This window comes from Eretmochelys imbricata, chromosome 14 (assembly GCF_965152235.1).
Source record: "Eretmochelys imbricata isolate rEreImb1 chromosome 14, rEreImb1.hap1, whole genome shotgun sequence".
In the NCBI taxonomy this organism is placed as follows: Eukaryota; Metazoa; Chordata; order Testudines; family Cheloniidae; genus Eretmochelys; species Eretmochelys imbricata.
The window spans coordinates 38,073,793-38,100,495 of NC_135585.1; the positions used below are offsets into that span (position 1 = coordinate 38,073,793).

The window sequence follows — 26,703 nt, forward strand, 5'->3', positions numbered from 1 at the left end:
GTAAGCACCGACCCCCTGACCCCCTCCTACACCCCAACCCCCTGCCCTAGCCTAGAGCCCACACCCTGAACCCCCTCCCAGAGCCTGCACCCCCTCCTGCACCCAAACTCCCTCCCAGAGCCCGTACCTGTCCCGCACCCAAACTCCCTCCCAGAGTCCAACCCCGCACCCCCTCCCACACCCAAACTCCCTCCCAGAGTCTGCACCCCACACCTCCCCCAGCACCTCAACCCCTTGCCCCAGCCTGGTGAAAGTGAGTGAGGGTGGGGGAGAGCGAGTGACGGAGGGAAGGGGGATGGAGAGAGTGGGGGCCGGGCCTTGGAGAAGGGGTGGAACAGGGGCATGGCCTCAGGAAAGAGGTGGGGCAAAGGTATTTGCATTTGCGTGATTAGACAGTTGGCAACCCTACCAGGGGGGCATGTGGAAGTCTTGGCCATGCCAGAAGAGCGCGGCCAGCAGCGCAGCCGGCAGCTAGCTGGGCACCAGCCAGCGCAGGCATAGCACCGCCCTAATGTCAGGCGGACGGTGTCCACGTGGGCACAGCTTGTGGGTGTAGGGAGGTTTATTGACTGTTCTGCCCAGGGCCCGGAATAGCTGTCGGGAGGTCTGCAGGCGGTAGAAGGGGGTGAAGTGATGGGTGGGCTCCAGGGTGCAGAGGGTGTTTGGGGAGAGGGGCAGGTGCCAGGAGGGCAGGGGGACAAAGGGAGGGAATTCTTGAGGGCCAGAGGTGGGTGGAGGGCAGGGGCACGTGCCAGGGAGACAAAGCTGGGGGACAGCGGCAGGGGCCAAGGGGAGCAGAAAGGGGTTGAAAGGAGGGGGTGGGGTGACGTGAGGTGGAGGGGGGCAGGATAGAGGCAGGGGCCAGGTGAGCACAGGGGTGAGTGAAGGGTAAGGGAGGGGCAGGTGCCATGGGTGTAGAGGGATGATGGGGGGCAGGCCCCAAGGAATCTCTCTTGGTCTGGGGCCATGTGTGGTTGGTTTGTTACTAAGAGCAGGTTGGTGCCGTCCCCACACACAGGACAAAGACGCAATAATCAGATAATCAAATCTCCCCGGACTGTCTGGCAGATCCTGGCGTGTGTCTCTGCACCTCACGTGTTTCCGATCCATCTGGGAGAAGCTGCACCGGGGGCCAGTCCCAGTTCACACCCACGCAGCGCGTCTGCACTAGGGGTTTGCATGGGGACACCGACATGCCTGAGACACTGCTGTGCCAGGGGCCATAACCCCTCCCCTCCCTGGGGTTATGGATCAATAATTACAGGGTCACGGGAGCAGGGCAGCTGGACCCTGGGCTCCCAGATGGGGACCCGACCCACCAGACTGCAGGGTCATTCTCGCTCCCAAGCTCTGGCTGAGGGCCCGTGGCAGTGTTTAGACACAGGGGGGCATCTTCAGCAGGAGAGATTGAGGGAGCCCCACGTCAGACACCCGGAACCCAGCGGTTCCAGCCCTCACCTGACAGGGGGGAGACCCCCATTCCAATTCCTGCTCCACATCCCATGGGGGGATGGAACCGGGGGCTCCCCGCTGAGGGCCCGGCCATGGGGCTACAGGCTGGAAGGGAAGCGGCAGCAGCTTTTTCTGTCCATTGAAACTCGTCAGGAAACTCGTCATGAATCGGCAAATAGTGTCAGTCGACCCGAAATATAATTTTTCAGCAAAAAAACTATTTGCACCCAAATTTCACCCAGCTCCACTGAAAACCTGTCTGAACAACTTCGGAGCCCAATTCCCAGTGACTTGCAGTGAGTGACTCTCAGCATCCCCAGAAACACACAGTGACGGCCAGGCCAGACTCAGGACATCAGCTATGAAACACTCCAGAGCTGCTATTTAATTTGCCCTGGGTAGAAAAAATCCCCCTGGGCCCAATCTCACCCCCACAGATCAGGCTGAAAATGCAGACTCGGCTCCAGCCTCAACTCTTTGCCCGGAGTGATTTGTCCCGTGGACTCTGCCAGCGGCACAGATCCTCTGCAGATACACCTGGGCGTCTCCCAGAGCGGATAATGGTCCCAGAGACCATCCCAGAGCCCCAGGGGCTCAAGTGTCTCCATCTAACGACTGCGCCAGCCACCTCCCTCGCTCTCATTAACTGGCCCTGGGTCAGATACGCTGGGAACTTTCACACCCAGCCACTGGAGACACTTTGGGAAAAAATGGTGGGTGCTGAGCACCCACCGGTAGGCCTGCCCATCAGCTCCCCCCTCCCCCCAGCACCTCCGCCCACCAGCGGCCCTGATGATCAGAGCCTCCCCCGCCCTCTCGCTGTGATCAGCTGTTCAGTGGCCTGCAGGAGGCACTGGGGTGAGGGGGAGAGCAAGGGCAGGGCGCGCTTGGGGGAGGGGGTGGAACAGGATGGGAAGAGGTGGGGTGGGGGTGGAGCAGGGTGAAAAGAAGCAGGGTGGGGCTGGGACCTTGGAGGAAGGGGTGGAGTGGGGGTGGGGCCTGGGGCAGTGCGGGGGTCAAGCACCTCCTGGCACACTAGGAAGTTGGCACCTCTGGCCCCTGCGATCAGGATCTGGGATGATACTCTCCCCAGGAGTGACAGAAACTCCCTAAAGGTAGAGGGGCCACCGGTGCCTGAACCGTGGCCCTGCCCACCCAGGCCACACCTTCCCCCCAAGGCCCCAACCCCACTCCATCCTTTCTCCCCAAGCTCCTGTCCCCGCACCACCCCTTCTCCCCACGCCCCCGCCCTCACACTGCCCCTTCTCCTCACGCTGCCTCTTCCCCCCAAGACCCCACCCCCCTGGTTGCTTCTATCTTAACCCTAACCCTTATGACTGGTAAAAAGTGGGAGGCCAAACCCTTCCACTTTTAAAAGCGATGGGGCCATTGCCCCCTGTCACCCCTTCTTCTGGTGAGGAGACACAGGGCCTTGGGGCAGTGTCAGTGAGTTTCATGCTGGGGGTATGAGTGGGGTTTTACACCCCAGATGCTGGAGCTCTGTGTATCGAGGGTATGAGGATGTCATAACAGTCATGTGAGCCCCACATTGTCCTGCCAACATGGCTCAGCCCTGACATCGGCTGGAGTCTCTCCCTGGGGAGGAACCGTCCCTGCGGCCCATTCAGGTCTTGGCCTCCCTGCGGAGATGGCCGGTGAGGCTGCCGTTAATGTGAGTTACGATGGGAGGTCCTGTCTGCTGGGAACCAGACTCTCAGCCTGGGCTGGAATCTGTGATTGGGGATTCACTGTCCCCTTGAGTCAGCTGGCTCCCCTTCCCCTCGCAGTATGATAACAGCGATGCTCACACTTGGTGATACCCCGCAGTGCCCCAGCGGGCAGGGCGAGGGCCTGTCCAAGGAGCAATGGGTGCAATCTTCAGCAAGGGAGACTGAGGCTGGAGATGAGGAAACACTTTCTAACTCTCAGGGCAGTAAAGCTCTGGACCTGGCTCCAAGGGAGGTTGTGGGATCCCCGTCACTGGGGGTTTGTAAGAAAAGGCTGGACAAACCCGTCAGGGATGGTCTAGGCCCTGCCCCAGCATGGTGGGGCTGAACTAGGCGACCTCTCGAGGTCCCTTCCTGCCCTGCATTGCTATGAGTCTAGGTTACAGCTGTTCTGGGGCTGGGCCCAGGGGGCTCTAAGCGTGGTGTGCGGCACATGGGGGAGTTAACACAGTGAGTGATCATGGTAGCTCAGTGTCCCTGCCAGGGACCTGGGTTGGCATGTGTCTGGCTGCCTGCACCCAGCTCAGCAGGGCGTTACTGTGCTGTGTGGACAGGACCTAGGGTTGCCACCTATCCAGGTTTACCAGGATTGTCCCTTTGTTCAGGTCACCGCCCTGGGAAATCTGTGAGTCTGTCCAGGACATTACAAGCCCCGGGTGTGTCGGTGGCTGTAGCCGGGAAGCCGCGGGGCAGTGGTGCCTGCACAGAGGGAGCTCTGGGTCCAGAGTACCTGGGAGCCGTGGGGACGGGGCAGCTTGGGAGCAGCGAGTGATATGGGGAGCTCGGAGCCGGTACGGCCCATTTACACCTCACAGGTACTGGATGTGGGGGTCACTGCTGGGATGGGGGGGGGAGTGGAGTAGATCTGGCACCATGTCCTGCTTGGCGAGGTTGGTTCCCGGCTCAGCCCCAGGAACAGGAGCCTATGGGGGCTAGTGCCCTCTCCCAGGGGTGGGATAGCAACACAGTGCCAGGGGATGGGGCGTCAGTGCCTGGAGTGAGGGGACAGGTGGTGGATGCGGAGCAGGCAGATGTCCTGGGTTTTTTTGCACCTCAGAGGTGGCGACCCTAACAGGACCCCCAGCGGTGCTTGTGTAACTGCCCTTGGTGTCCCTCCCACCAGCTCTATGCGGTAGGATGCCCCGGAGTGCAGGTACCCCTGGGCAAGTTGTACTGCAATGTGTGTGCATGGGGGCAGCATTTCATCACTAATCAGCCCTTTCCCAAAGGGGCCACGTCCCTGCTCTGTAATAAACCTGGGGTGTCGCCTGCCCCTTTCCACCCACCCCCAATGATATTGCTGTTTCCAGCCTCTTGCTTTTGATATGAAAGTGCGGGTGCACTGGGGAAATGAGGAGAGAGCTCTCAGGGGCAGGTGGGATGCTGACGTGAATAAAGTGTCGGTTTTATGTACAGTACCTGCATATAGCTGGGCTCTTCTCAACCCTGAAAGAAAATACACAGAGAGATGAGAACTCCCCTGAACACAGACATGCCGAATAGGACACAGTATATAACAAGGATTATATTAAGGGTGTGTGTGTAGGGGGGGAGGGGGAGGAAATGGAACTTACCAAGCCCCAATTCAGTGAAGAGTTTCCCTAGAAAACAATAAATAAATAGACCTGAAACCATGCTTATAAAAAGGGATGGGAGTCAGAAACCTAAAAAAAGTTTAATTCTTTAGACAAAAGATGCACCTAGGCATTCACAACAGTTCCAGACACTTACACAGCCCTAAACAAGCAGTGCTGAAGGAATGTTAAGAGTGAAACTGCCGAGCTGCTAGCAAAAATATGCATCTAATTAAAATCAGCTACTGATCCAGAGGAAAAGAGGGCAGGAAATGCTGCACCTATATATTTTAAAAAGTCAAGAGAGATAAGGAGAATTACAGGCCAGTAAACTTAAGTTCAGATCCTGGTAAATTGGTTGCAATTATAATTAAAAATAGAATCCAAAAGCACGTAGATGAACACATAGCTGGAGCACCCATGGGAAAAAAATGGTGGGTGCTGAGCACCCATCGGCAGCCAACTCCCCTGCACCCCAGTGCCTCCCACCCACCAGCTGATCAGTGCCTCCTCCTCCCTCCCAGCGCCTCCTGCCTGCTGCGGATCAGCTGTTCTGTGGCATGCAGGAGGCACTGAGGGGGGAGTTGGAGGAGCAAGGGCCGGGCGCACTCAGGGGAGGGGGAGGAACGGGGTGGAAAGAGATGGGGCGGAGCCTTGGGGAAAGGGGTGGAGTGGGGAGTGGGGTCTGGGGCAGAACCAGGGGATTGAGCATCCCCCCTGCACTTTAGAAAGTCGGTGCCTCTGCTGGTCACTATCTCCAACAGGCTAGAGCAGAAATTGAGGGGAGGGGTTCAAAAAAGGGAGGAGGTGTTAATTATAGTATGGAAAGATTTCAGTGTGGGAAGAGATGTTATTATTAGGACTGTTCAGAGAGGAGACAGCAGAGGACATGGCAGAAGTGCACATACTAATGAACAGCATGGAGATGGTAAATCGATTATCGGATGGTCCTAGTCACCCTCTCTCAACAGTTTTATAAGTTGCTGCCTTTCAATTTCATTGAAATACTTCTCCAAGAAATACACAGTGAATCTTCACCATCAGGTATCACTCAGACCAAGACCTGAGTAGCATTATACATATCCAGGGAGAGTGAGGACAGTCACAGTATGTTAGATAGAACTGCAAAATTATTGGGGATGTAAAACCTCCCATTTTAGGGCATAAGCTGACCCTGAACTGCCTAGAGCTAGGAAGAAACATCCCCTCTGGGCAGGGTGTTCCATGATTGTCTTATTGGGGTTTCTGGAACCTTTCTCTGAAGCAACTGGTGCTGTGGGAGACAGGATCCCACAGTAGCTTCTTCCCTGGTCTGATCTGCTATGGCAAATCTGGCAAAGATTCTGTTTACTGAATGTACAGGTCAAGAGTTACTACACAAAATCACATTACAGTACCTAGGTTTCAGAGTGGCAGCCGTGTTAGTCTGTATCAGCAAAAAGAAAAGGAGTACTTGTGGCACCTTAGAGACTAACAAATTTATTTGGGCATAAGCTTTCGTGGGCTGAAACCCATTTCATGCATCCGATGAAGTAGGTTTTATCCCACGAAAGCTTATGCCCAAATAAATTGGTTAGTCTCTAAGGTGCCACAAGTACTCCTCGTTCTTATTACAGTACCTAGGTAAAAAGAAAAGGAGTACTTGTGGCACCTTAGAGACTAACCAATTTATTTGAGCATAAGCTTTTGTCCCAAATGTCAACTCTAAGTTAATGCATTTGTGAAAATCTACCATGAAATGTTATAAAAATAAATCACAACTTAAATGTCTGAAAGTTTAGAAATTTACAATTATATGTCTAACCGCAGCCCCAACCTTTGTGCAGCCAATTTCTCCCTGGCCCACCACCTTCCGGATGGGGAATGTCCCTGATGGGGAAGTTAGAAATATTATTATAACTTAACATTTCCTCATCACTAACTATATAGTGAATGACAAAATAATACATTCATCTGCTCCCTTCTGTCAATGACTAGGAAGCAAATCCCCAGGTTACCAGTGCCCCAGCCACTGAAATAGACATAGCTAGTAAGTGTAGACCGGAAGGGGTTATGATGCAGCTCTACTTTGCATGCAGTATAAAGCAAGTGTGTTCCATTTGATAAGAGACGACAATAGCTGCTTAGGAAGTATAAGTTATATTCCCTCTTCGCTAACATTAACGAAGAAACATTACCTTTTTCTTCACGATGTTCTTCTACAAATAAATCATAAAGAAGGGGATTTGATTTAACATATTGCACATTTACAGGCATATTTTCTACTATTATCTACACATACACAGGCTTACAGATGTTCCCATTGACTGCATTACTGTCAGGCCCTTGTGTAATGTGATTATGCAGTCATTTGCTTAGCAACATTATTTCCATTTTTTAAAAATTGCCACACAGTTGTGCTCCATAACTGGTGCTTCTGATTTTTGGGTTTAACCAATAAACACTAATAAAAAAAAATCCCTAATAAAAAGAAATACTTCCAAAGAGAACCAGCTGTAACAAAACAGCAATTTCTGCCTGAGTCTGCAGAGAACCTGAAACCAGTGATCTGAGAGATATGAACTGCTCCCTTCATCTCAGGTTGTAGATTCTAAAGCCTTAAAGTGACAGCATTCATCTCTATTTCATGGCTGATAATTTGATCAGAACCACTCAGTAGTGAGCTTTTCCCTCACTGTTTGATGTAGTGACAGAAATTGGGGTAGAGTGCACTGAGGCAGTTACTTGCCATGAAGGCTGCTGGGTTTAGAATAATGAAATCAAGGCCTTTCCCTCCCAAATTTAATGTCACCTCTGCCTGTGGCCAAAGGGGGCAGATGTATCCCCTCCTCAGTCTGAAATGCCACTCAGAGTAGGTCTTCACTGCAGAGTTAGCCCACATGGTCAGCACCTGGGTCTGAGCCCCTGGGCTAACCTAACCTGGGTGAGAGCAGCCCCACTGCAAAGCCCTACCCTGTTACTGTGTCCGCACTGGTGCTACAAACCCCGTGTGAGTCCCTAGGACTGCTGGAAACATATCCCATAGTTCTCCATGCTGAGTGAGCTGAGCCACGCTGATTCTTTCCCAGTGAATTATGAGAGAACTTGTCTGTGCTTCTGGCACACCCGAGGGAATCATGGGATGGCACTGGAGGACTGTCAGCGTTGAGTGATTTAGCCTGTGTCCTCACTGCAGAATGGGCAGATTACCAGCCCAAGGGAAAGTGTTATGCAGGCTCTAACCCTTAGCCCCAGATGGGTTAGCTCCCCTGGACTGAAAGCCCCACTAAACTCAGAGGGTTGTGCGTGGATGGGAGTGGGGGAGTTGGAGGCATCACTTAAGTAAGAGCCTGGCTAACTGCAGTTAAGACACAAAATCATCTCTCACACCTGCCCAGCTGCCCAAACCTCCAGCTCCCCTGCCCCAAACACCTGGGATGCAGTGATATATTTATAATACAAAAATCTCTATTTTTCATGGAAAGCAGCAGTGAAAGAATGCAACCCGTGGGCACTGAGGGTCCCTTCCTTACATGGCCACTGACCTGTCAGAAGACAGGGGATCCACAGCAATCCCAAAGCACAAGCCATATAGGGGCCTCAGCAGCTCTTAAGCACTGCACAGCCAGATCCCATAGGCACCCATTCTACGAGATCACATAGAGGGGCTCAGGGGCAGACCAGAGTAGGAGGCCTGGTCAGTGGGTCTGTGAGCTGAGCAGATTGACTGGACCCAACCTCACATCCAGAACCATGTTAGGCTGAGATTTGAATGAAAGCGACACAAGGAGCCAGAGAGTAAACTCTCAGTGCAGCCCCAACTCTGCCAGCTGAGCATGGCCACTAGCAAAGGCCACTGGACATGATCACATCACAGTGAGCAATGGCACAGTGTACTGGGCAATCAGGGCAACATGATGTTCTGTGCATTGAGCTCACCACCTCACAAGGCCCTGCCTTGTTTACACCAACTTTACCCAAGGTGCTTTTCAACTGATTCAGTTAATCTGGTAAAAGTTTGTGTGTAGACACAGCTCAAGGGAGTTTAATGGGGAATCCCCAATGAGATTTTGGAGTGCCCCCTGCTGAGAGAGGGCGCCAATCACACACTGGTCTCAACCCAGAGTCAAGTAATGACCCTGGCACAGCAGTGAAAGGGTTACATGGGACACTGGGCTCGTGGTTTATATTCTAAATGTTACTTCTGCACTAGCCCTGCTGCAGCACTCACAGCTACGTTGCAGCAGCCTTAGCTGAAATTACCCATTCAACTCTCAATCAGGAAATAAGCCAGCCACAGAGCAGACCCTGCAGGTCGTCACAGCAGTGATGGGGTTAATTCAGTGTGTCTCAGCCATTTCAGGTTGTTCATTCCTCAATGAAAGTCAAAAATTTTCGCAACCCCCTTTTATTTACTCTAAAAGTCAGAGTAAAACATATATCAATAACAAAGATAAGCCTGGATAACCCATCACAACCACTACAATTATTGTATGTGACCTTCCAAACTCTGAAGGTTTTAGCAGCCCCAGTTATTCTAGACATTTTATTTTCTTTGCTTTGCAACAGTTATAATATTTTCAACATCTCACAACCCACCCACTCCAAACTTGATAGCCTTTCGTGACCCCACTCCAGAGGGTCGTGACCTGCCAATTGATAAATGTGGGTTAATTAGTACAGCAGAGATGCCTGAGGGAATCAAGTTTCTGTGATGATCTCAAGATGTCAGTCATAACCTCCCTTTGGTGTAACTGCAAATGACCCATCTACAGAGAATCTTGGTACTTGCTCATCTCTTCATTGTTTGCAAATAGCTACATAAAATCTTTAACAAGCCGCATTGGCCCAGACACTGACCTTTCTGTCTCGCCAGGTCAGATCGCAGCATCTCTAGGGGGAGAAAAGGGCGAGAGGTGAGACTTCACCATCATGTTTATGGACACATCACTACTGTTAACTACAGCACAATCACATTAGGATGAGAGGGGCAGACAGACAACAAATAGACACAGACAGATCTGTCCAGGGGCCTTTGCACTCAGAGTCCCCTCTGCCTGGGACTGAGTCATGGTAGCAGATAATAGTGGGGACAGGGTGACGTATCCCTTCCAGTGGCCACTTAAAGGTTTGTCCCCAGAAGTCACTCCTGCTGCCTGGGCCTCAGTCACACTCCTCTCAGATCTGGCTGGTGTGAGAGGGGTTGAGAGAAGGTCTCTTTGTCTTAGGCCAGGTGTACACACAAGGCTTCACTGGTTTAACTTCAAAGTGTGTACAATAGCAGGATACCTCTCCCCAGCATGGAGGTGCTGCCATTCCTCAGTTTCCCCTGTCAGACAGAGGCTCCCCAGTGGGCCTGCAGTTTGCAGCTGCTGGAGGGATAATTTGTAGTCAAGTAATTCTGGGTTTAGCTCTCTGGCCAAAGCTCTATCAGGGCCCTTCCCTTTCCTGGAACAACAAAAACTCCAATGAGAAAAACAGCTAAACAATCTGCTTCTCCCCCCTGCTACTGGGTCACAGCCCTTCCCTGGGCTCAATAATCCTTCCAGACTCCAGACAGCTCATCCCTCGCCCATCTCTCCAACTCTGCAGTCCCTTGTCCAGGGCTCAGTCAGTCCTCATCCCCTCACCGTTGGGGTTTATGTCCATCTCCTTCAGGTGGCATAGTGGGAGGTCCTGGGTTCCAGCCCAGGGACCCCCAGGTATGCAGGGACTGTTCACTGTGCTCAGTAACCTTGAATTGCTTTTCTCTGGGCCGCTTCCTACACAGCCTGTGGCTTTCTAGGCTTCTCTGAAGTCTCTCCCGGGCTGGCTGCTTCTCCGCTCTCCCCAGGGCCTCTTCTGGCTAAGCCCCTCTCTGGCTATGTTGCCAAGCCTCCTGCCAGGTTGCTGTGGATAGACCCAGACCAGGCCTTTTCCTGCACCTGGCCGCCAGCCTATATTCCATCCTGGTCACGTGACCTGCCAGGGATACTAGCTGGAGGCTCCTCCATGGAGCTGTGGGCATAGGCAATATAACTGGCACAGTTCACAGAGTCACCTGGCACTTGTCCATTCTGAAATGAGGTCTTGTGGTCTGTCTGCTCGATGGAGAAGGTGAGCCTCCAGTTTTGGGAGGGCCTAAATGCACCCCATCCCAGAAGTCAGCTGATCCTGGTCAAGTGTCCCTCCTCACAGGGGTTTAGGTGCCTATGTCTGGAGATTAGACACCTAAATACCTTTGTGATCCAGGCCTTAGCGGCCAAGAGAGAGCAATCAAGGGAGCTGTTCCTTGGTACCAGGGTGGTGGTCTCTGAGCTGAGGTTTCTGCACAAAGAGCAATTGCCTGTGTGCAGCTTTGGCCATGTCCGTTCCTGGTAGAGAGGACCCTTGATCGGGGCATCAGTATTGCCACCCTCCTGATTTTATCACAGGGAGGGTGGGGAGAAAAGACTGAAAATGTGACAGCTAAAGGCTCCAAAACCAGAAGGCAAATAAAATGAATCCCAAATTATTATTTTTAAGTCAATCTCATGATTTCGGGGGCCTGACTCATGGTCTTTGAGTATTTCAGGTTGGCCATACTGAAGGCTGCACCTGGGGACTCCGCAGTCCCCTGCTTCAAAGAAACCACAGATCTGGGTGGCGATGAGCCCCAGCTCACCCCATGGCAGTGGCAGAGGTGTTATTGCAATGCAGGAGATTTGATCTTGGGTTCTCCCAAGCAGAATGCTTTGGGGTCTGGGCAGAAGGGAAACAAGATGTCTAAAGCAGTTAGAGACAGATCCACAAAGGTATTTCAGAACCTAACTGCCAGGGGCTAGTTCACGAGAGAATCTAGGAGTGGTGACACTGTGCTCCACAGAGCCTGTGTTAGTCACCCAGGCTCCCTATACCTATACAATGAATCGGGGGAGAATCGAGAGATGCCTTAGAATGGGATTCACAAAAGCCAGCATTCTAGGCAGGGAGCCACCTAAGTTGGCCAATGGGAGATGCTGACCAGAGGGGTGTTTGCTAAGCTCCACCCCCTTTCAGAGTTCAGCACCGAAGTCCAGGCTGCAGGGAGGTGCCTAACCCTGCTAGCGATTCTCAGCTGGAAAACGGGTTCCAAGTCAGGTGCTTATGAGAACAAGTTAAGTGCCTGCCTAACTCCATGCAAAATGGCCAGAGGAGGAGCTGTCACCTCCCTTCTGACTTCTAGCCCAGTGGTTAGGGCCCTCATTTGGGATGTGGGAGACCCAGGTTCAATTTCCCCTCTGCCTGCAGGGGACAAAGGATTTGACAGCGGGGGTCTCTCCCTCTCAGGAAAGTGCTGTAACCAACCACTGAGCCCTGGGATATTCTGATGTGGGGCTCCCTCAGACTCTCCTGAGGAAGCTGTGCTACTGCATAGAAATAATTAAAGAATCTCTGGAGCTGGGGACTGGCTCTCTGGGTCTCTCACATCCCAGGTGGCAACCCTCACCACCAGGCTATGGCGTCTCTCTCTCTCGGTCCCAATGATGAGGTGGTTATACATAGTGGAACAACCTCATCAGGAGACATGGAGGTGGGAGCTCACAGCTCAGTGGTTAGGGCACTCTTCTGAGCGGTGGGAGACCCCTATCCAAAATCTGTCACTATCAGGGGTAAGGGCAAATTAAATCCGAGTCTCCCAAGTGAGCTCTCTAACCACTGGGCTGAAGGTTATAAGGGAGATGGCACGACCAGGTCCTCCTTTGGCCAGATTTTGTATGGGTCCTGATCTGGTAGGAGTGCTCTGAGAACACCTGTCAGATCAGGCTCTGTAGGTAAGACAGGCTACTGTATTTCAGGTTCCCCAAAAGAGGACTCTGCTGTGGGGAGAATGGGGTGGTGGGAGGGAACGGAGTTGGAGAGGGTATGGGGGGGTGCTGGAGGAGCGTGGGTACTGGGAGGGGGAATTTGGGGTGTTGGAGGGTATGTGTGTACTGGGATCTCACACTCGAAGTGGGGGGCAGTGTTGCTCTCTGTCATGGTGGCACGGTAGCTGGCGCAGGTCTGGGACGCAGCAGCAGCCCAACAGTCAGCGGCTCTGTGCAGGCCTCTCCCCGTCCCCAGGGCTGGGTGCTGGGGCCTGGATGGGTGGGATCCAGCTGTGGCTGCAGGGAAGGGACCAATCGGGGTGCGAGACGGCTCTTTCTGAGCTACAACGTGTGTACCGCAAAAATCTCAGAAATTGCCTCTTATTTGAAAAATCTGCCTGGATGGAGGGTGGAAGATCAAAAAAGAGGCAATGTCCAGAAAAACCCAGACATAACCCTAGATAGGCATCTGGGTGCCTAGACTAAAGCAGCCGTGCACATGCCCAGAGGCAGAAACACAGGTGCCCAGGGAACTTTTTACTGCAAAAGATGTAGGCATTGAGTGAGTTTAAGCACCTACAAGGTTAGCTGGCAGACGAGAAAGGGTTTTGTGGATTGCAGCAGTGCCTAAAACTGAGACTTGGGTGCCTAAATCAGGAGTTTAGGTACCTACGTCCCTTTGTGTATCTGGGCTTTAGTGACTAGGCGGGAGCAATCAAGGAAGCTGCTCCTTGGTAGAAGGGCAGAGATTTCTGAGATTTCTGTGCAAAGGGCAATTGCCTGCTGGCAGTTTTGGCCACATCTGTTCCAAAGAGGACCTGTGTACATTCTGATAATAAATTATACTAGGAGATACCCTCCCTACTTGTCACTGAATTCTCTACCAATAGGGAAATGACCTGCTGCAAGGCCCCCAAATCTGCTGCCATTCAGTGGAAGTTCCATGTGCCGTTCATTTAACGTCACATTTTTGTTTCCAACCGAGACAATATGGATCCCCGCTGACTAGTGAACAACAATGCCAGGACTGGATTGTTTAGTGAGAGCTATAGGGGTGAATGCACTTGATATTTTCTTCAGGTTGAATGATTTGTTCTCCCTCAGCCTCGCTCCATCTCTCAGTGTCCAAATCTCTCTTCAGAACATTGACGTCCAGTCCCTGTGTCAACCCCTCTCTTTAAAAGGAAGAAAAAAACCCAAAACAGAAAATCTCCCTCATTCTCTCCACATTCTGTCCCTTTCTAACTTTACCTTTCATTCTGTGTTGCCTCCAGAAGCAGTAACTGGCCAGGGCAATCAGAAGAGCCAGGAGAGCTAGGATCACATCCAGAGCCACCATCCAGGGATTGACCCTTGGGAAAAACAGCTCTGCAAAAGAAAGCGGCATTGTGACAATGTGGAAACTGTCTGTAATGTTTTTATGATTTTCTACCTATCACCTTGGTATTACTACCCAGTGGGTGCAGAAGGGTTAAAATGCTGCCCCTGGAGCAAAGCAGGAGACATGAGATGTTTGTCTGGGGTGATCTGAATGGGTCGCTCAGGACTGGCTGGGACCAGCCCATATCAATGGAAGCCCTGAGAGAGACAGGAGACGCCTGAAGGACTGGGTGAACATGTGAGCTCAGCACGGCTCTACAGCAGGCCAATGATGGGCAGAGGTGACAGGAGGCAGCGGTAAGAACTGGGCTCACAGAAACACAGGGCTCTCACCTGGGACTAAGACAAAGGACCAGAGACAAAGAAAGGACACCAAGATGGTTCCTACAGCTGCCTGTCTCATAGGATGTCAGCAACCAGGTCATGGGTGGTCTGGCCTAATGGTTGGAGCAAGAGTTCCGCATACCAGTTAGAGCTAGATCCAGATGGGGTGGGCCTGGGATCAAAGCCAAGAGTCAGAGCTGGGAGTGAGAAGCCTAAGCCCCAAGGTTAATCAGCATCACAGTCAGAAGGTACAGTGGAGGGGGTCAGAGCCAGGAGGTAGCTGGGGACTGGAACAGAAGTGGTTACAGACAGGTACAAAATGCACTGTGTAGATACTGGATTGCTGACTGCTGCTACAAAGCTTAAGCATCAGTCTGCTGACTCCTGCAACCCATCAGGAAGCACAGTCAAACACACAGCTTATATGAGGGCCACCTGTGCTCATTAGATTGCCAAGAGACTGACTGTGCTGGAGACGGCCCCTGACAAGGGAGCCCTGGGGCTGGTATGGGCTGTGTTTTAACCTTGGCCTCTCTATGCTAACCTAAGGGCTTCCTGATTCTGTATTCCAGCTGACTATTAAAAGGCAAAGGCTGCCTGGTATCACTGCAGATTCTTACTCGCTGAAGTCTGTTGGCCCCTGAAGGGAGTAAAAGTCTCTGAAAGAGCGTCTACCTCACAGGGGCTTGCTGAGCAGAGCTCACTGTGAGAAGCAGGAGTGCTGGAGCCTGGAGGCTCAGTGGAGCCTGTGTTGCCTATTCTTGTGGCAAAATCTGACCCCTTGGGGGTCTGGCACTCTCAAGGGCCCCTCCCTGCTTAAAGGCTGGGGCACAGAACAAATTGTGTAAATCCATGACAGTCGCTGGCGGCTGGTGGGATACAGAATGCACCTGCAGTATTTTGCAATGAGTTACTTAGCACAGATCCTGTAAATCTGTGACAGTCATTAGTCTGCAAACCCTGACAGACTAAATGCAGTCGTATTGTGAGCAAAGAGTGTGTCTGACTGGAATAGTCACCGGGGGCTACCTATGGATTTCATGGTGAGCTATGGCCCTCCATGCTTTGCTTCTAAACCAATGGAAGTCCAAGCCTTAACCTGCTTATGGAATATGGCGAAGGTCCCAGCCGCACTGCAGATCTGACCTGTGTCGCAGTGCAGCCAGAGACACCCTGACATGGCCGTAGTTGCAGTGTCATTGGGCCTTACATGGGCAGAAAATACATGGTCACGTTTTTGAAAGGGTAACATAGGAACTAGTGAAACCAGCATGGTCTCTGAATCCTTGGGCTTGGTCTGAGCGGGAGAGAGGCAGATCCCCCTTCCTACAACAGACCAGTGAAATACTTACGGGGAACAAACAGGGAGCCCAGCTTGTTAAATATTAATCCCTCTGTGATGCTGGCAGATGAGATGCCTGCTCATGCCAAGTCCCCAGGACTCACTGAACACTTATACATGCGCAGCTGAAAACCAATCTTGCTTATCTATGTGTTAGCATCATCAAAATAAATAATAGAGGTTAAGTTGATAGGGATGTGTTTAGTGTTTTCCAAAATGCTTGTAGGATGCTGCATGCATTGTTCTCACTCAACTATACCCCATGGTATGAAGTGATAGCAAGCATTGGCATTGTAAACCTCTGTGACTATGTAACTCATCAAAAAAAGAAAAAGTCCTCCTGTTCATTATCTGCAAATGAGCCATTGTGTGAGATCAGGGATCAAAGACTTTGTTAAGTGCATTCCTTCCCCACCCCATGAAAAAGGGACCTGCATGGGAAGTGTTGTTGTGAGCTTGGCTCCTGTGAGAAGAAGTTATAAGTATGAACACAAGGAAAACTTCTTCATCTCTGGACAGTTTGGATTCTAAGAGGGCAGAATAACTGAACATGGAGGTGGTGATCCCCTGAGTTATTCTGGGTAGCCCTGAAAGAGTTTTTGGAAATTGACAGATTACTACATCTCTGCTATCTTTTGAAATTATAGACTGTGATTCACCTGTACTTGTATTTTTACCTGCTTTAACTTCTCAATAACTCTCATTCCTTTTTCCGAGCTGATAAACCTTTAGTAGGTTTACTATAGAACTGGCTGCCCGTGCAGTCTTTAGAGTGAGATCTGGGATTCAAATTGATCTGGGTGAGAGACTGGTCTCTTGGGACTGGGTGTAACTTGAATATTTTGTGGTTTTTGGCGTAAGTGACCATTTGTCTCAGAGTCCAGTTGCCTCGGTGGCTAGATTGTCAGACGGATTTGGGAGTTTAACCCTCTTTTGAAAATCCCAGCCTTTGTTAACTGTAAATTAGGTAGGAACGTAACATTAAGGTGAAAATGCCTTTGCACCCAGGAATGTCAGTTAATGTTTTCCGATCTAATAGTGTGCTCTGACACCACGAGCCTGTAACTCTGTGAATACAAATATTGTCACCTGCAAAGCCTAGGCACAAACGCGAAGCACAGGCCTGCTCTACACTAGAAAGTCAGGTCGACCCAGCTATGTCATTCTGGGCTGTGACAAATCCATGCCCCTGACCAACGTAGTTCAGCCAAGCAAACCCTCGGTGCTGGCAGCGCAAAATCGATGGTGGAATTCTTCTCTCAGCCCAGCTACTGCCTCTTCAGGAGGTGTGTTCACTGCAACAACAGGAGAACCCTTCCCCCCATTGCTGTAATGAGCGTCTACACTGACGTGCAACAGCAGGGCAGCTGCACCTGTGCTGCTGCAACGTTTCAGGTGTAGACAAGCCCTGAGTTTTGGCTGAACATTTGGCCTTTGTCATCTTTTCTGCTAACCTATTCTCAGTGCTCATCGATGTTAAACGAGACCTCATTTGGATTCCTGTTCCCCTTATCTCAGTCACTGAAGTATCACTAAATTTAACAGTAAATAAATATCTGCCCTGTAGCCTCAGTGCCATGAGACCTTGATAAATCTCAGCAGCCAAGCACTGCTGGACTGGGTCAGTGAATCATAGAATATTAGGCTTGGAAGAGACCTCAGGAGGTCATCTAGTCCAACCCCCTGCTCAAAGCAGGACCAACACCAACTAAATCATCCTAGCCAGGGCTTTGTCAAGCCAGGCCTTAAAAACCTCTAAGGATGGAGATTCCACCACCTCCCTAGGTAACCCATTCTAGTGCTTCACCACCCTCCTAGTGAAACAGTGTTTCCTAATATACAACCTAGACCTCCCCCACTGCAACTTGAGACCATTGCTCCTTGTTCTGTTATCTCCCACCACTGACAACAGCCTAGCTCCATCCTCTTTGGAACCCTCCTTCAGGTAATTAAAGGCTGCTATCAAATCCCCCCTCACTTTTCTCTTCTGCAGACTAAATAACCCCAGTTCCCTCAGCCTCTCCTCATAAGTCATGTGCCCCAGCCCCCTAATCATTTTCGTTGCCCTCTGCTGGACTCTCTCCAATTTGTCCACATCCCTTCTGTAGTGGGGGAACCAAAACTGGACACAGTACTCCAGGTATGGCCTCACCAGTGCCGAATAGAGGGGAATAATCACTTCCCTCGATCTGATGGCAATGCTCCTACTAATACAGCCCAATATGCCTTTGGCCTTCTTGGCAACAAGGGCACACTGCTGACTTGTATCCAGCTTCTTGTCCACTGTAATCCCCAGTCCTTTTCTGCAGAACCACTGCTTAGCCAGTCGGTCCCCAGCCTGAAGCGGTGCATGGGATTCTTTCTTCCTAAGTGCAGGATCTGCACTTGTCCTTCTTGAATCTCATCAGATTTCTTTTGGCCCAATCCTCCAATTTGTCTAGGTCACTCTGGATCCTATCCCTACCCTCCAGTGTATCTTCCTTTCCCCCCAGCTTAGTGTCATCTGGGAACTTTGCTAAAGTCAAGGTATATCACATCCACCGCTTTCCCCATAACCACAGAGCCAGTTATCTCATCATAGAAGGCAATCAGGTTGGTCAGGCATGACTTGCCCTTGGTGAATCCATGTTGACTGTTCCTGATCACCTTCCTCTCCTCCAAGTGCTTCAAAATGGATTCCTTGAGGACCTGCTCCATGATTTTGTATCAGAGACCTCCATGAAATGGGAATCTCTGCAGCAGACCGCACTGTGAGTCCCAAACTGTAGGCCCTATTTAATTAATCTCCAGGGAAACTTGCTTCCCAAGCTTTGCTTTTATCTCTCCTCCTCCTCCCACCTTCCCTGCACTCTTATACATTCATTGGTTTAGAACCATTTTCCCGTTGTCAATTCAAAATTTAACTAAACTCCCAAGAAAATGTATATGTACAATATCTTGTTGCAAGATTTTAATTGCAACAAAATTTGAGTGAGGAAAGTCCAAGTAACAACCCCCTAGGGTCCTTATTTCTGTGTGGGGAGCCTGGGCACCAGGACGGGGTTCTTTATTATGTGATTATGAAACAATGGGCAACACCAGAGCCTATTCAGCAAATACCAGAATGCAGCAATCTGAGATTCTCAGATGAATAGTGCCGTAAACATGCAAAGTGTTGTTGTTATTTTATTACACTAATGGCTAACTATTAATTTAATTAACAAAAACAAAAAATTTCCTTAGTGACCATTAAGGTGGTACCAAGGCACAACCCACCCACCACAACCCGAACAGCCTAGAAATCAGAAGTGAAGGAAAAAACATTCCTTCATTCCTAGCAGCCTTCACATCCTTGACATGGCTGTCAATAATACACTCTGACTCCAGCACTCCATAAGGCTGCCACTTCCACTTCCCACTGAGATCAAACAGCTTTTTTAAATGATGTTTTTTCATTGTGTGAATTAAATCAACTAGTATTTTTAAAAAAGAAATTCTGTTATATGCAACTGTAAACTTCTTGCAGCAGGAGCAGAAAGGTTTGAACCCAGACCCTATAGAGCTTCAGCGCTAACTTCTACTACTTGAGCTATGGCTAGCTTCCTACTAAGCTAGTTACTAGAGACAGGCCTGACACACACTTTCCCTTGAGTTACACAGCTATTCACTAGACTGCAGTAGAAAACTGGAGTTCAGGAATGCTGGAGTCTGTTTCTGGATCTGGGAGGGCACTGTGGTGAGCTGGTCATCATCAAAATAACCAAACCACATACGTAGGGACAGATCTTCTGCAAAGCAGAAGGAATCAAACCATTGTTTTGCTCACAGCTCCAAGCCCCTTTCAGCCAGCACTCAGCCCAGAACTCTCTTGCTATGCTTTTCTCAGGCCCACACTCCCAGTGCTTGTTATGCTCCTTCCCTGTGTCCGCCTCTGTGCTGTGTACTCGCTGCTTCTCTCTCACACACACCCCTCTACCAAAATAATACCCAGCCAAACCCCTCCACCCACATCTGCGTGACACAGGCCTTTGTTTTGGGTAGTAGCATATGCCTATATTTGGGGTGGAGGCTGTTAGTTTTTTCAGCTCTCTGGTTCCACAAAAGGGCTTAAGGGCTTCTTACCCCTGTCTTAAATTAAGGGCAGTGGTTATGGCCAACTAGGGAGGCTGCTCATCCGGTATTAAACCGACTGGTCCTCCGTTTGAGACCTTTGTCCCCTGTCCTGCACTGGGACACAACCAGATGTGGTTTTGTCTGGTATTAGATGGAGCATGCTGCTCTGCCACTTCTGGCTTTCAAAAATGGCACCTCCCACCCTGGTGCAGCATGACCTCATACACACAGTGTGTACAAGGTCACACTGGTGGGGGCAGGGTGGTGCAAGTTTAAAGATAGCGGCCCACCATTCAGCTTGACCTCACATGCACCACCTCACCCGCGGGATCAGGATCACACCAATGGGGGCGGCGTCACACCATTCGCAGAAGTACTGGAATGTCTGGTATTCCGGGAACATGTGAGTGCCAATCTTATGTCCAACCCATAACAATAGGGCTGGGTTTGGTTGTGGTATTTTTTTTTAACCATTTTTACTACATTTCTTAAAAATAAAGGTTTAACAGTGCTGTCACAATAAAACTCTGCCACAACTTTAAACATGCTGCCACTCCACCAAAATATGACACTCAGGCCTGATCCTTCACTCCTTACTCAGGTAGAGATTTCATTTAACAAACTCCAGTGGGAGTTTGTCCTGACTCCTGCCTGCATCCTGACGGGGCCCTTGGTGCTGCTGTTAGATTAGTGTAGTCTTCTGGATGTAATGCAAGAAAGAAACCAAGGTAAGAGTGTAAGAGAGGGTGTCTTGTGTTACCCAGAGAAAAGCTATAAACAGGGGGTCAGTAATAATCGCACAATACTATATACTCCCCACTAACATCTGTAATGTCTTGTCAGACCCCAGTGCAGTGTGGATGGGCACTGACCTGCTATGAAAACTGTTGATATTTTCTCTTGGTTGACGAGCGGGTTCCTGACAGAACAGGACAAATTCCGGTTGGAATCTTCTGTTATAACAATAGAAATCTGAGTTTGAAATAGGCCATTGGTCTCCTTGGATATTTTTTCAGAGGCAGGTGATAGCAGCTTCCCATGGTGATCTTTCCACTGAACCTCAGGTTCTGGGTGCCACCCAGCCGATTGACACACAACCAGGATTCCTCCGTCCTGGTGACCATCAACAGAGATGTGGGGGTCCGAGCCCATAGCTAGAGGAGAATGGAATGAACCTGTGTTAATTCTACACTTTCAGCAAAGCAGACAGGAGCATACCCTTCACGAGAAGTAGCAAATTAACTCTTTTCTCTGTCCCCAGCACCCACCGTCAGAGTGAGCTATGTGGAAAACTCACTGCAGGTGTGTGTCACTGAGTACTGGGGGGGCTGTTCCCTTCACTATGGCCTGCAATACTTTACTCAGCTAGATATCAGAATCTCACTAGTGCACACACCCTCGAAAGCTGAACACTTAGCTTAGTGTGGATAGTGCATGTTAGAGGACAGGGCCTGGCCCGAAGCCCACTGAAGTCACTGGAAAAGGCCCTTGGTGATCTATGGTCTGAAGCACCTAGCAGAGCAGTAACTAGGCATTTTAATGCCCAGGGTGAGCAAGCATATTTGAGCTCCCTACCATTTTTTTCATCTTTTTTTCTGCACAGCAGCAACATGTATGGGGGGGCACATGAGGTCACGTGCCCCCAGACTTTTTAGTTGCATCTCCCCCAACCCAGACAAGATGGGTAGCCTGCCGAGAAAGTCCCTCCTGAACCCAAGCTGTGTGGGACTGGCCCGACTGAGCCCTGCCACGCACCTCTGTTTCCACCCCATTTTTCCAACCCCACAGCTTTGCTCCCTGGGCGACTGCCCCACTTGCTCTGCCCTGCTTATCGTCCTGGCACCTGGACTTCTAAAATTGCATATTCAATCCCATCGCACTGGACTCAGCCCTTCACTAGAAGATAGATTAAGTTCTGGCCAGGTTACTTTGTTGGTATCTCAGGAATGAAATAGTCAACAATGATGACATTTTAAATGTCATCATTATGTTTCAGAGTCAATATCTCAATGAGATGAATGGGACATTCACATCTTTTCACCCATTATTTCAGGATGTTGCTGGATTCAGGAAGACAAAAGTGCTTCAGCTACACTTGTTTCATGTTTGAAAAGTTTCAAAACCACAAAAGTTTGCCATATAATTATGTGGAAATTCCAGAGAGCTGAAACTATTCTAACTGTCTTTGATTATTGTTTCAACCAATTTACTCAGTTCTGAAGTAAATCCAAGGGTCACCTCTAGCACCATATTTACTGATAGTTAAAACCCTGGCTGCCTTCCATTCCTCCAGTCGAGCAGTGATTTTAACATTTGCATGATTTTGTTTGCAACTCAGCCACTGCACTCTTAAATTCATATAACTGTTCTGAAGGAACTCTTGGTGACGCCTTGCTATTTAATTCATTAGTTTGTTCCAGCTTTTCCTCTTTTGATACATCACTCTCTGACAATGCCTCATCTTTATTAGCTGAGATGAGCAGATATCTCCTCTGTGCTGACGACTAGCGCAAAGAAAACATTTAGCTTCTCTGTAACGTCCTTATCCTCTTTGATTGCTCCCTTTCTTCTGTATTGGTACACCTTACCCACCAACTCTCTGGCAGACTACCAACCCCTGATAAACATTGAAACAATTTCTTGATATTTGTTTTTGGCTTTGGCTTTTTATTCTTCCTCTCCTAATTTATATCTTATGCCTTACATTGCAGTTTCCTTCTATTGGTTTCATCTGGACTGGGTTTCTTCTTTTATGGGGAAATTAATATTATAGAGACTAAGACTGAGAGTAAATTCATTCTGACTATTTTCATATATTTCTTCAGGTGACAGGTCACTTTATTGCTTTATCTAAAAATGATTATTTCACAATTCAATTTGTCATTTATATTGAGCTTCGAGTTATCTGTAGATAAAGATACTGAGATACTCTGACAGCATCCTGAGATACTATGAGAATGTTCTTCCTGAACTTAGTTCCTGAACAGAGCTGGGCAGGAAGCAGTTTTCCTGCCCTGTGAAAACTTTCAAGATATATACAAAAAATTTCTCCTAGAAAACTGAGACAAAAAATCAAAGTCTCCAAAAACTTTCATGAATCAAAAATCCCCAAAGCATTTTGAGTCAAGTTAGTTGAAACATTTCATTTCAATTTTGACAACTTTTACTTATTTACTACAATTAGCTTACATTTTAAAACAAACAGTTGATTTTAAACTGGAAAATGGATTTTCTCATGTTATAAATATCAAAACAAAAACGTTTTGACAATTTTGAAACTTTTTTTCAAAATTTTTGAGTAAAAAACTCAGTTGAAACCAACCCTTTCCCACGGAAAGTTTCAGTTTCAACAAATCAGCAATTTTTGATGAAAGAAAAGCTTGGTCAAAAAATTCCCAACTGGCTCTATTCCAGAGGGGTATGGGACTATGAAAATAACAAGACAATTCCAAAAGAAATCGATCCAATTGTATGATGAAAAAAATCAGTTAATAGACACAGATCCAGATCCAGAGAGGCACTGAGTAACTGCAGTTTCAGTGGGAGTCATCAGTGATCAGCCCTTCTCGAGGTTTGGCCCATAATATGTGAGGGAAAGAAAAAAAACCTGCTGGAAAGGTTTCAGATGAAGTGTTCTATGTTTAAATAAGCAAATGACAGACACCTGATATAAGCAGAACCCAAGGGAAGAGAGTGAGGGGGTGTCACAGCTTTGTCAAGCACCCCCTCTTGGCCACTCACCAGACTGCTGTGAGGGGAGCCAACCATTGACTCACGTGTGTTTTAAATCTCTAGAGTCTGAGCAGAGTCCAAGCACAGACAAGGCCTAAGGTCTCTCAGACCACTCTGGGGGTGCAGATCCTCCATCTTACACCCCCTCAAGCAGTGAGACCTCATGGTCCAACTGCCCAGGCCCTGCTGGGACCAGTTCTGTTCCCATAGGCAGCCCCACAGCTTAAATACACCCTTGTTGTCCCAGAACTCCAGCTGTGTGGGCATTCTGGGTCCACATATTATGTGGTAGGGTAACACACAGAGACTTTGCACAGGATTCTAACACCATTGCTCTTTTCTTGAAAACACGGATCTATAGAAAAATAATAGACCTACGTGCATTTCCCTCTCACAATTTCCTTACCACTCCAGAGCATTCTCTGGGCTGGGTCAGATTTTGCTGCAGCAGATGGCTTGTCTTCTCAGCCAGGGAACCTCCCTCTCTCAGACAGTCTTCTCTGGTCTTGGCTGGTCTGCGTTCTTCCTCTCTCTTTCCCAAAGTTTCTTGTTCCTGTCCTACTGATTGTCTCTAGTTTCTATGTCCCATCACTAACACCTGGTTCCTTTGTTCTGTTTCTCGTAATTTTCAACTCACCAAACTCCAGTCCCCCTACAGACCAGCAGAAGGAAGTGGCTTCTTCCCAGTTCCAGCTAACATCCTTAGCATACTTATTGACAGGTCGGAGTTAAAAAGTAGTTAAAGCTAACTACTCCTCGTTGTAAATAGTCTGGTGTATGTGCTACGACTTGGTCAGTAACGGTGGATACACGTAGACATAGAGACATTCTATGATACAGCAATTTTCATAAAAACAACTTCACAATATCAAACAGAATTCATAAACTATACAGACAGAGTCCTCAAATTATCACAGTGGGTTTGTTTATTGTCAGAGAAATATTTGAACTCTATACTATGTTTAAAATAAAATTTAGAAACTGCCCCAAGTACAGAGCACATAAGCAAAATTCTTCCATTTTTCCTCAGGGATTGACCCTGCTGTGCAATAATTGGAAGCTAAAAGAGAATTCTGGATATTCATGTGTGAATGAGAGCGATCAAGGGGTAAATCACAATGAGCAATTACTCCATTTATTATACTGCTGGCAAATCAAAACAATAAAACACTATAACTGACCTGATACCATCAGTTCCAATATGGCTTCTTCATAAAATATACTGTATTGAAAAAAGCATGTATACTGCCCGTGATCAGAGAGCTGGACCTGGTATATTCTCAGGGAAACACTCCCATTAGTGATGCCATCTTTCAGCAGCTCTGTCCTCCCGTGATATTCCAGCATCTGCTCTTCATACTTATCCTGTCCCTCCTGATACAGGTGGACAACTGAATGATATTGGAACCGGAACCATCGCACCTCCATGTTCTCAGCGCTCATCCTGGGGGAGAGGTGGCAGGGCAGGACGGCCTCCCCACCTACGGAAGTGGTGATTGGATGGTCAGGTCCAGTCACTGTAAACTGTGCTGTGAAATGTACCAGTGGAAAAAAGTGATTAAGTCCGAGAGAAACTGAATGGACATTAATTTAGGTGCAACAGTGTGGCAGGGCACAAAAGTGGGCAGGGTGCAAACAGAAAGAGTGTGGATACAATGCAGCACTGGTGTTTACACTAGAACAGCCCTCCTGTTCAATGAGCAATGGTTCAATTCTCTAACACAGACAGAGGGTATGAGACTAGTACCCACAAAGGAGAAGAGGCAGTGCCTGAGGCAAAATGGACTGAGGAAATGCCAGTTTATCATCATTACTAAAGCATTTTAGTCACAATTTGTATGTTATTGTATCGTAAAATGTTTCACTGTAATAAGTGCAACCTTTGAGTCAGTTACCAATGTGATTGCACCATAGAATGCCAGAAAAAGATGATGAAGTGAGCTCTAGCTCACGAAAGCTTATGCTCAAATAAATTGGTTAGTCTCTAAGGTGCCACAAGTACTTCTTTTCTTTTTGAGAAAAAGATAGAAACAGTATAGATTAATTACAGACAGCAACTATGTTAAGGTGGCCAAGTCAAGCACTCCAAGACTAGGAAATGCCAGAATTAAGGTTTTCCATGAAACCTTAATTGTGCCCCCTTGTGTGTGTTCATTATGCTACAGTCTTTAATTACTTGAAAACATGGTATTTTTTCCATGGGATCCCTGACTCATTCAGTGCACAGGATAGATCAATGCTCAGTGAATTAGCAGCTATTCAATGCTTCTTTTTATCCTAATAATTCAGAGAGGCTCCAGGCCATATTTACTGCCACCCTCCAAATCCTGCACTAGATATAGAATTATATTATCTACTCAAGGGCTTTTCTGTGGTGCTCATCCCTATCTGAGTGTGTCAACTAAAACTAATTATTTTAATTTCATAACATCCTTTTGAGGTAGGGAGGTGTTGTTATCTCCATTTTCCAGATGGGAAACTGAGGCACAGAGACATTAAGGCCAAAACTGTCCACTAACTTGAGACACCTAGGGCCTGATTTGCATTCTTATGGCATGTTACATGTCCACACCACACTCCCATGGAATTCGCTGGCAGTGGTGAGTGTTTTTCACTTTTGCAAATCAGGCCCCAAGTACTCCCAGAATACTCCTGTGCCAGGGGCTGAAGGGAGCGGTGCTGGGCTATTAAACCAGCCATGTGTCCCTCAGGGAAACACCACCCCCAAGAGGAAGAAATTCTTAACTGGGAGGACCTGGCAGCTTTCTGAAGTCATGGCACTAGAATGCAGACAAAAATCTGGAACCAAGAGACCAGTTTGTGACTTGCATGATCTTCCAGGGTGAACAGGCATGGTGAATGACATGAGGCTATAATGTGAGAGAACTGGTACTTTTAGAAGTGTAAGCAGTGTCAGGATGAGCTCCACCCTGACATCTGGTGGTGAGGTGTGGCAAGTTGTGGAAAAGAACTTCAGGGGCCGATGTCATTTGCATAGGCACACCCACCACGCCTAGAATGAGACCATAGCTGCTCAAATGGTCACTTTGGCTGCTGTGGGATCCCCAGCGTCTCTGTTATTGGGGCAGAAAGAATAAATTGTTATTACCCTGATTATGGGAACTGTGCTTGGAACTGTACGTGGCCTTTTGTTATGATGGAGGGATTCACCATCAACTAAGTAGCACTCGCTAGGCAAGGGTCATGGGTTCCAAAACTGTGTGAATAGAGAGAGGCTGGGGACAAGTATTAATACTTGGTGGCATGGGCCCCTTGGTGAGGGCCTTATATGGTAA

General features: G+C 48.8%; 1 protein-coding gene and 1 pseudogene across 2 annotated transcripts in view; both read right to left on the reverse strand.

Annotated features, from left to right (window-relative positions):
- Positions 1 to 26,703, reverse strand: part of LOC144275109 (uncharacterized) — an 807,364-nt pseudogene that overhangs the window by 180,357 nt on the left and 600,304 nt on the right. The gene's annotated exons all lie outside the window — the stretch shown is intronic.
- The window catches only part of LOC144275096 (butyrophilin subfamily 1 member A1-like), a 52,739-nt gene that overhangs the window by 4,027 nt on the left and 22,009 nt on the right, over positions 1 to 26,703 (reverse strand). Inside the window, exons 3-9 of the mRNA XM_077834228.1 lie at positions 24,589 to 24,936; positions 20,548 to 20,829; positions 13,789 to 13,905; positions 9,593 to 9,625; positions 6,931 to 6,951; positions 4,754 to 4,780; positions 4,599 to 4,625 (exon numbers count right to left, since the gene is read on the reverse strand). Of these exons, the coding sequence (XP_077690354.1) occupies positions 4,599 to 4,625; positions 4,754 to 4,780; positions 6,931 to 6,951; positions 9,593 to 9,625; positions 13,789 to 13,905; positions 20,548 to 20,829; positions 24,589 to 24,936 (855 nt within the window). The remainder of the gene's footprint in view (positions 1 to 4,598; positions 4,626 to 4,753; positions 4,781 to 6,930; positions 6,952 to 9,592; positions 9,626 to 13,788; positions 13,906 to 20,547; positions 20,830 to 24,588; positions 24,937 to 26,703) is intronic.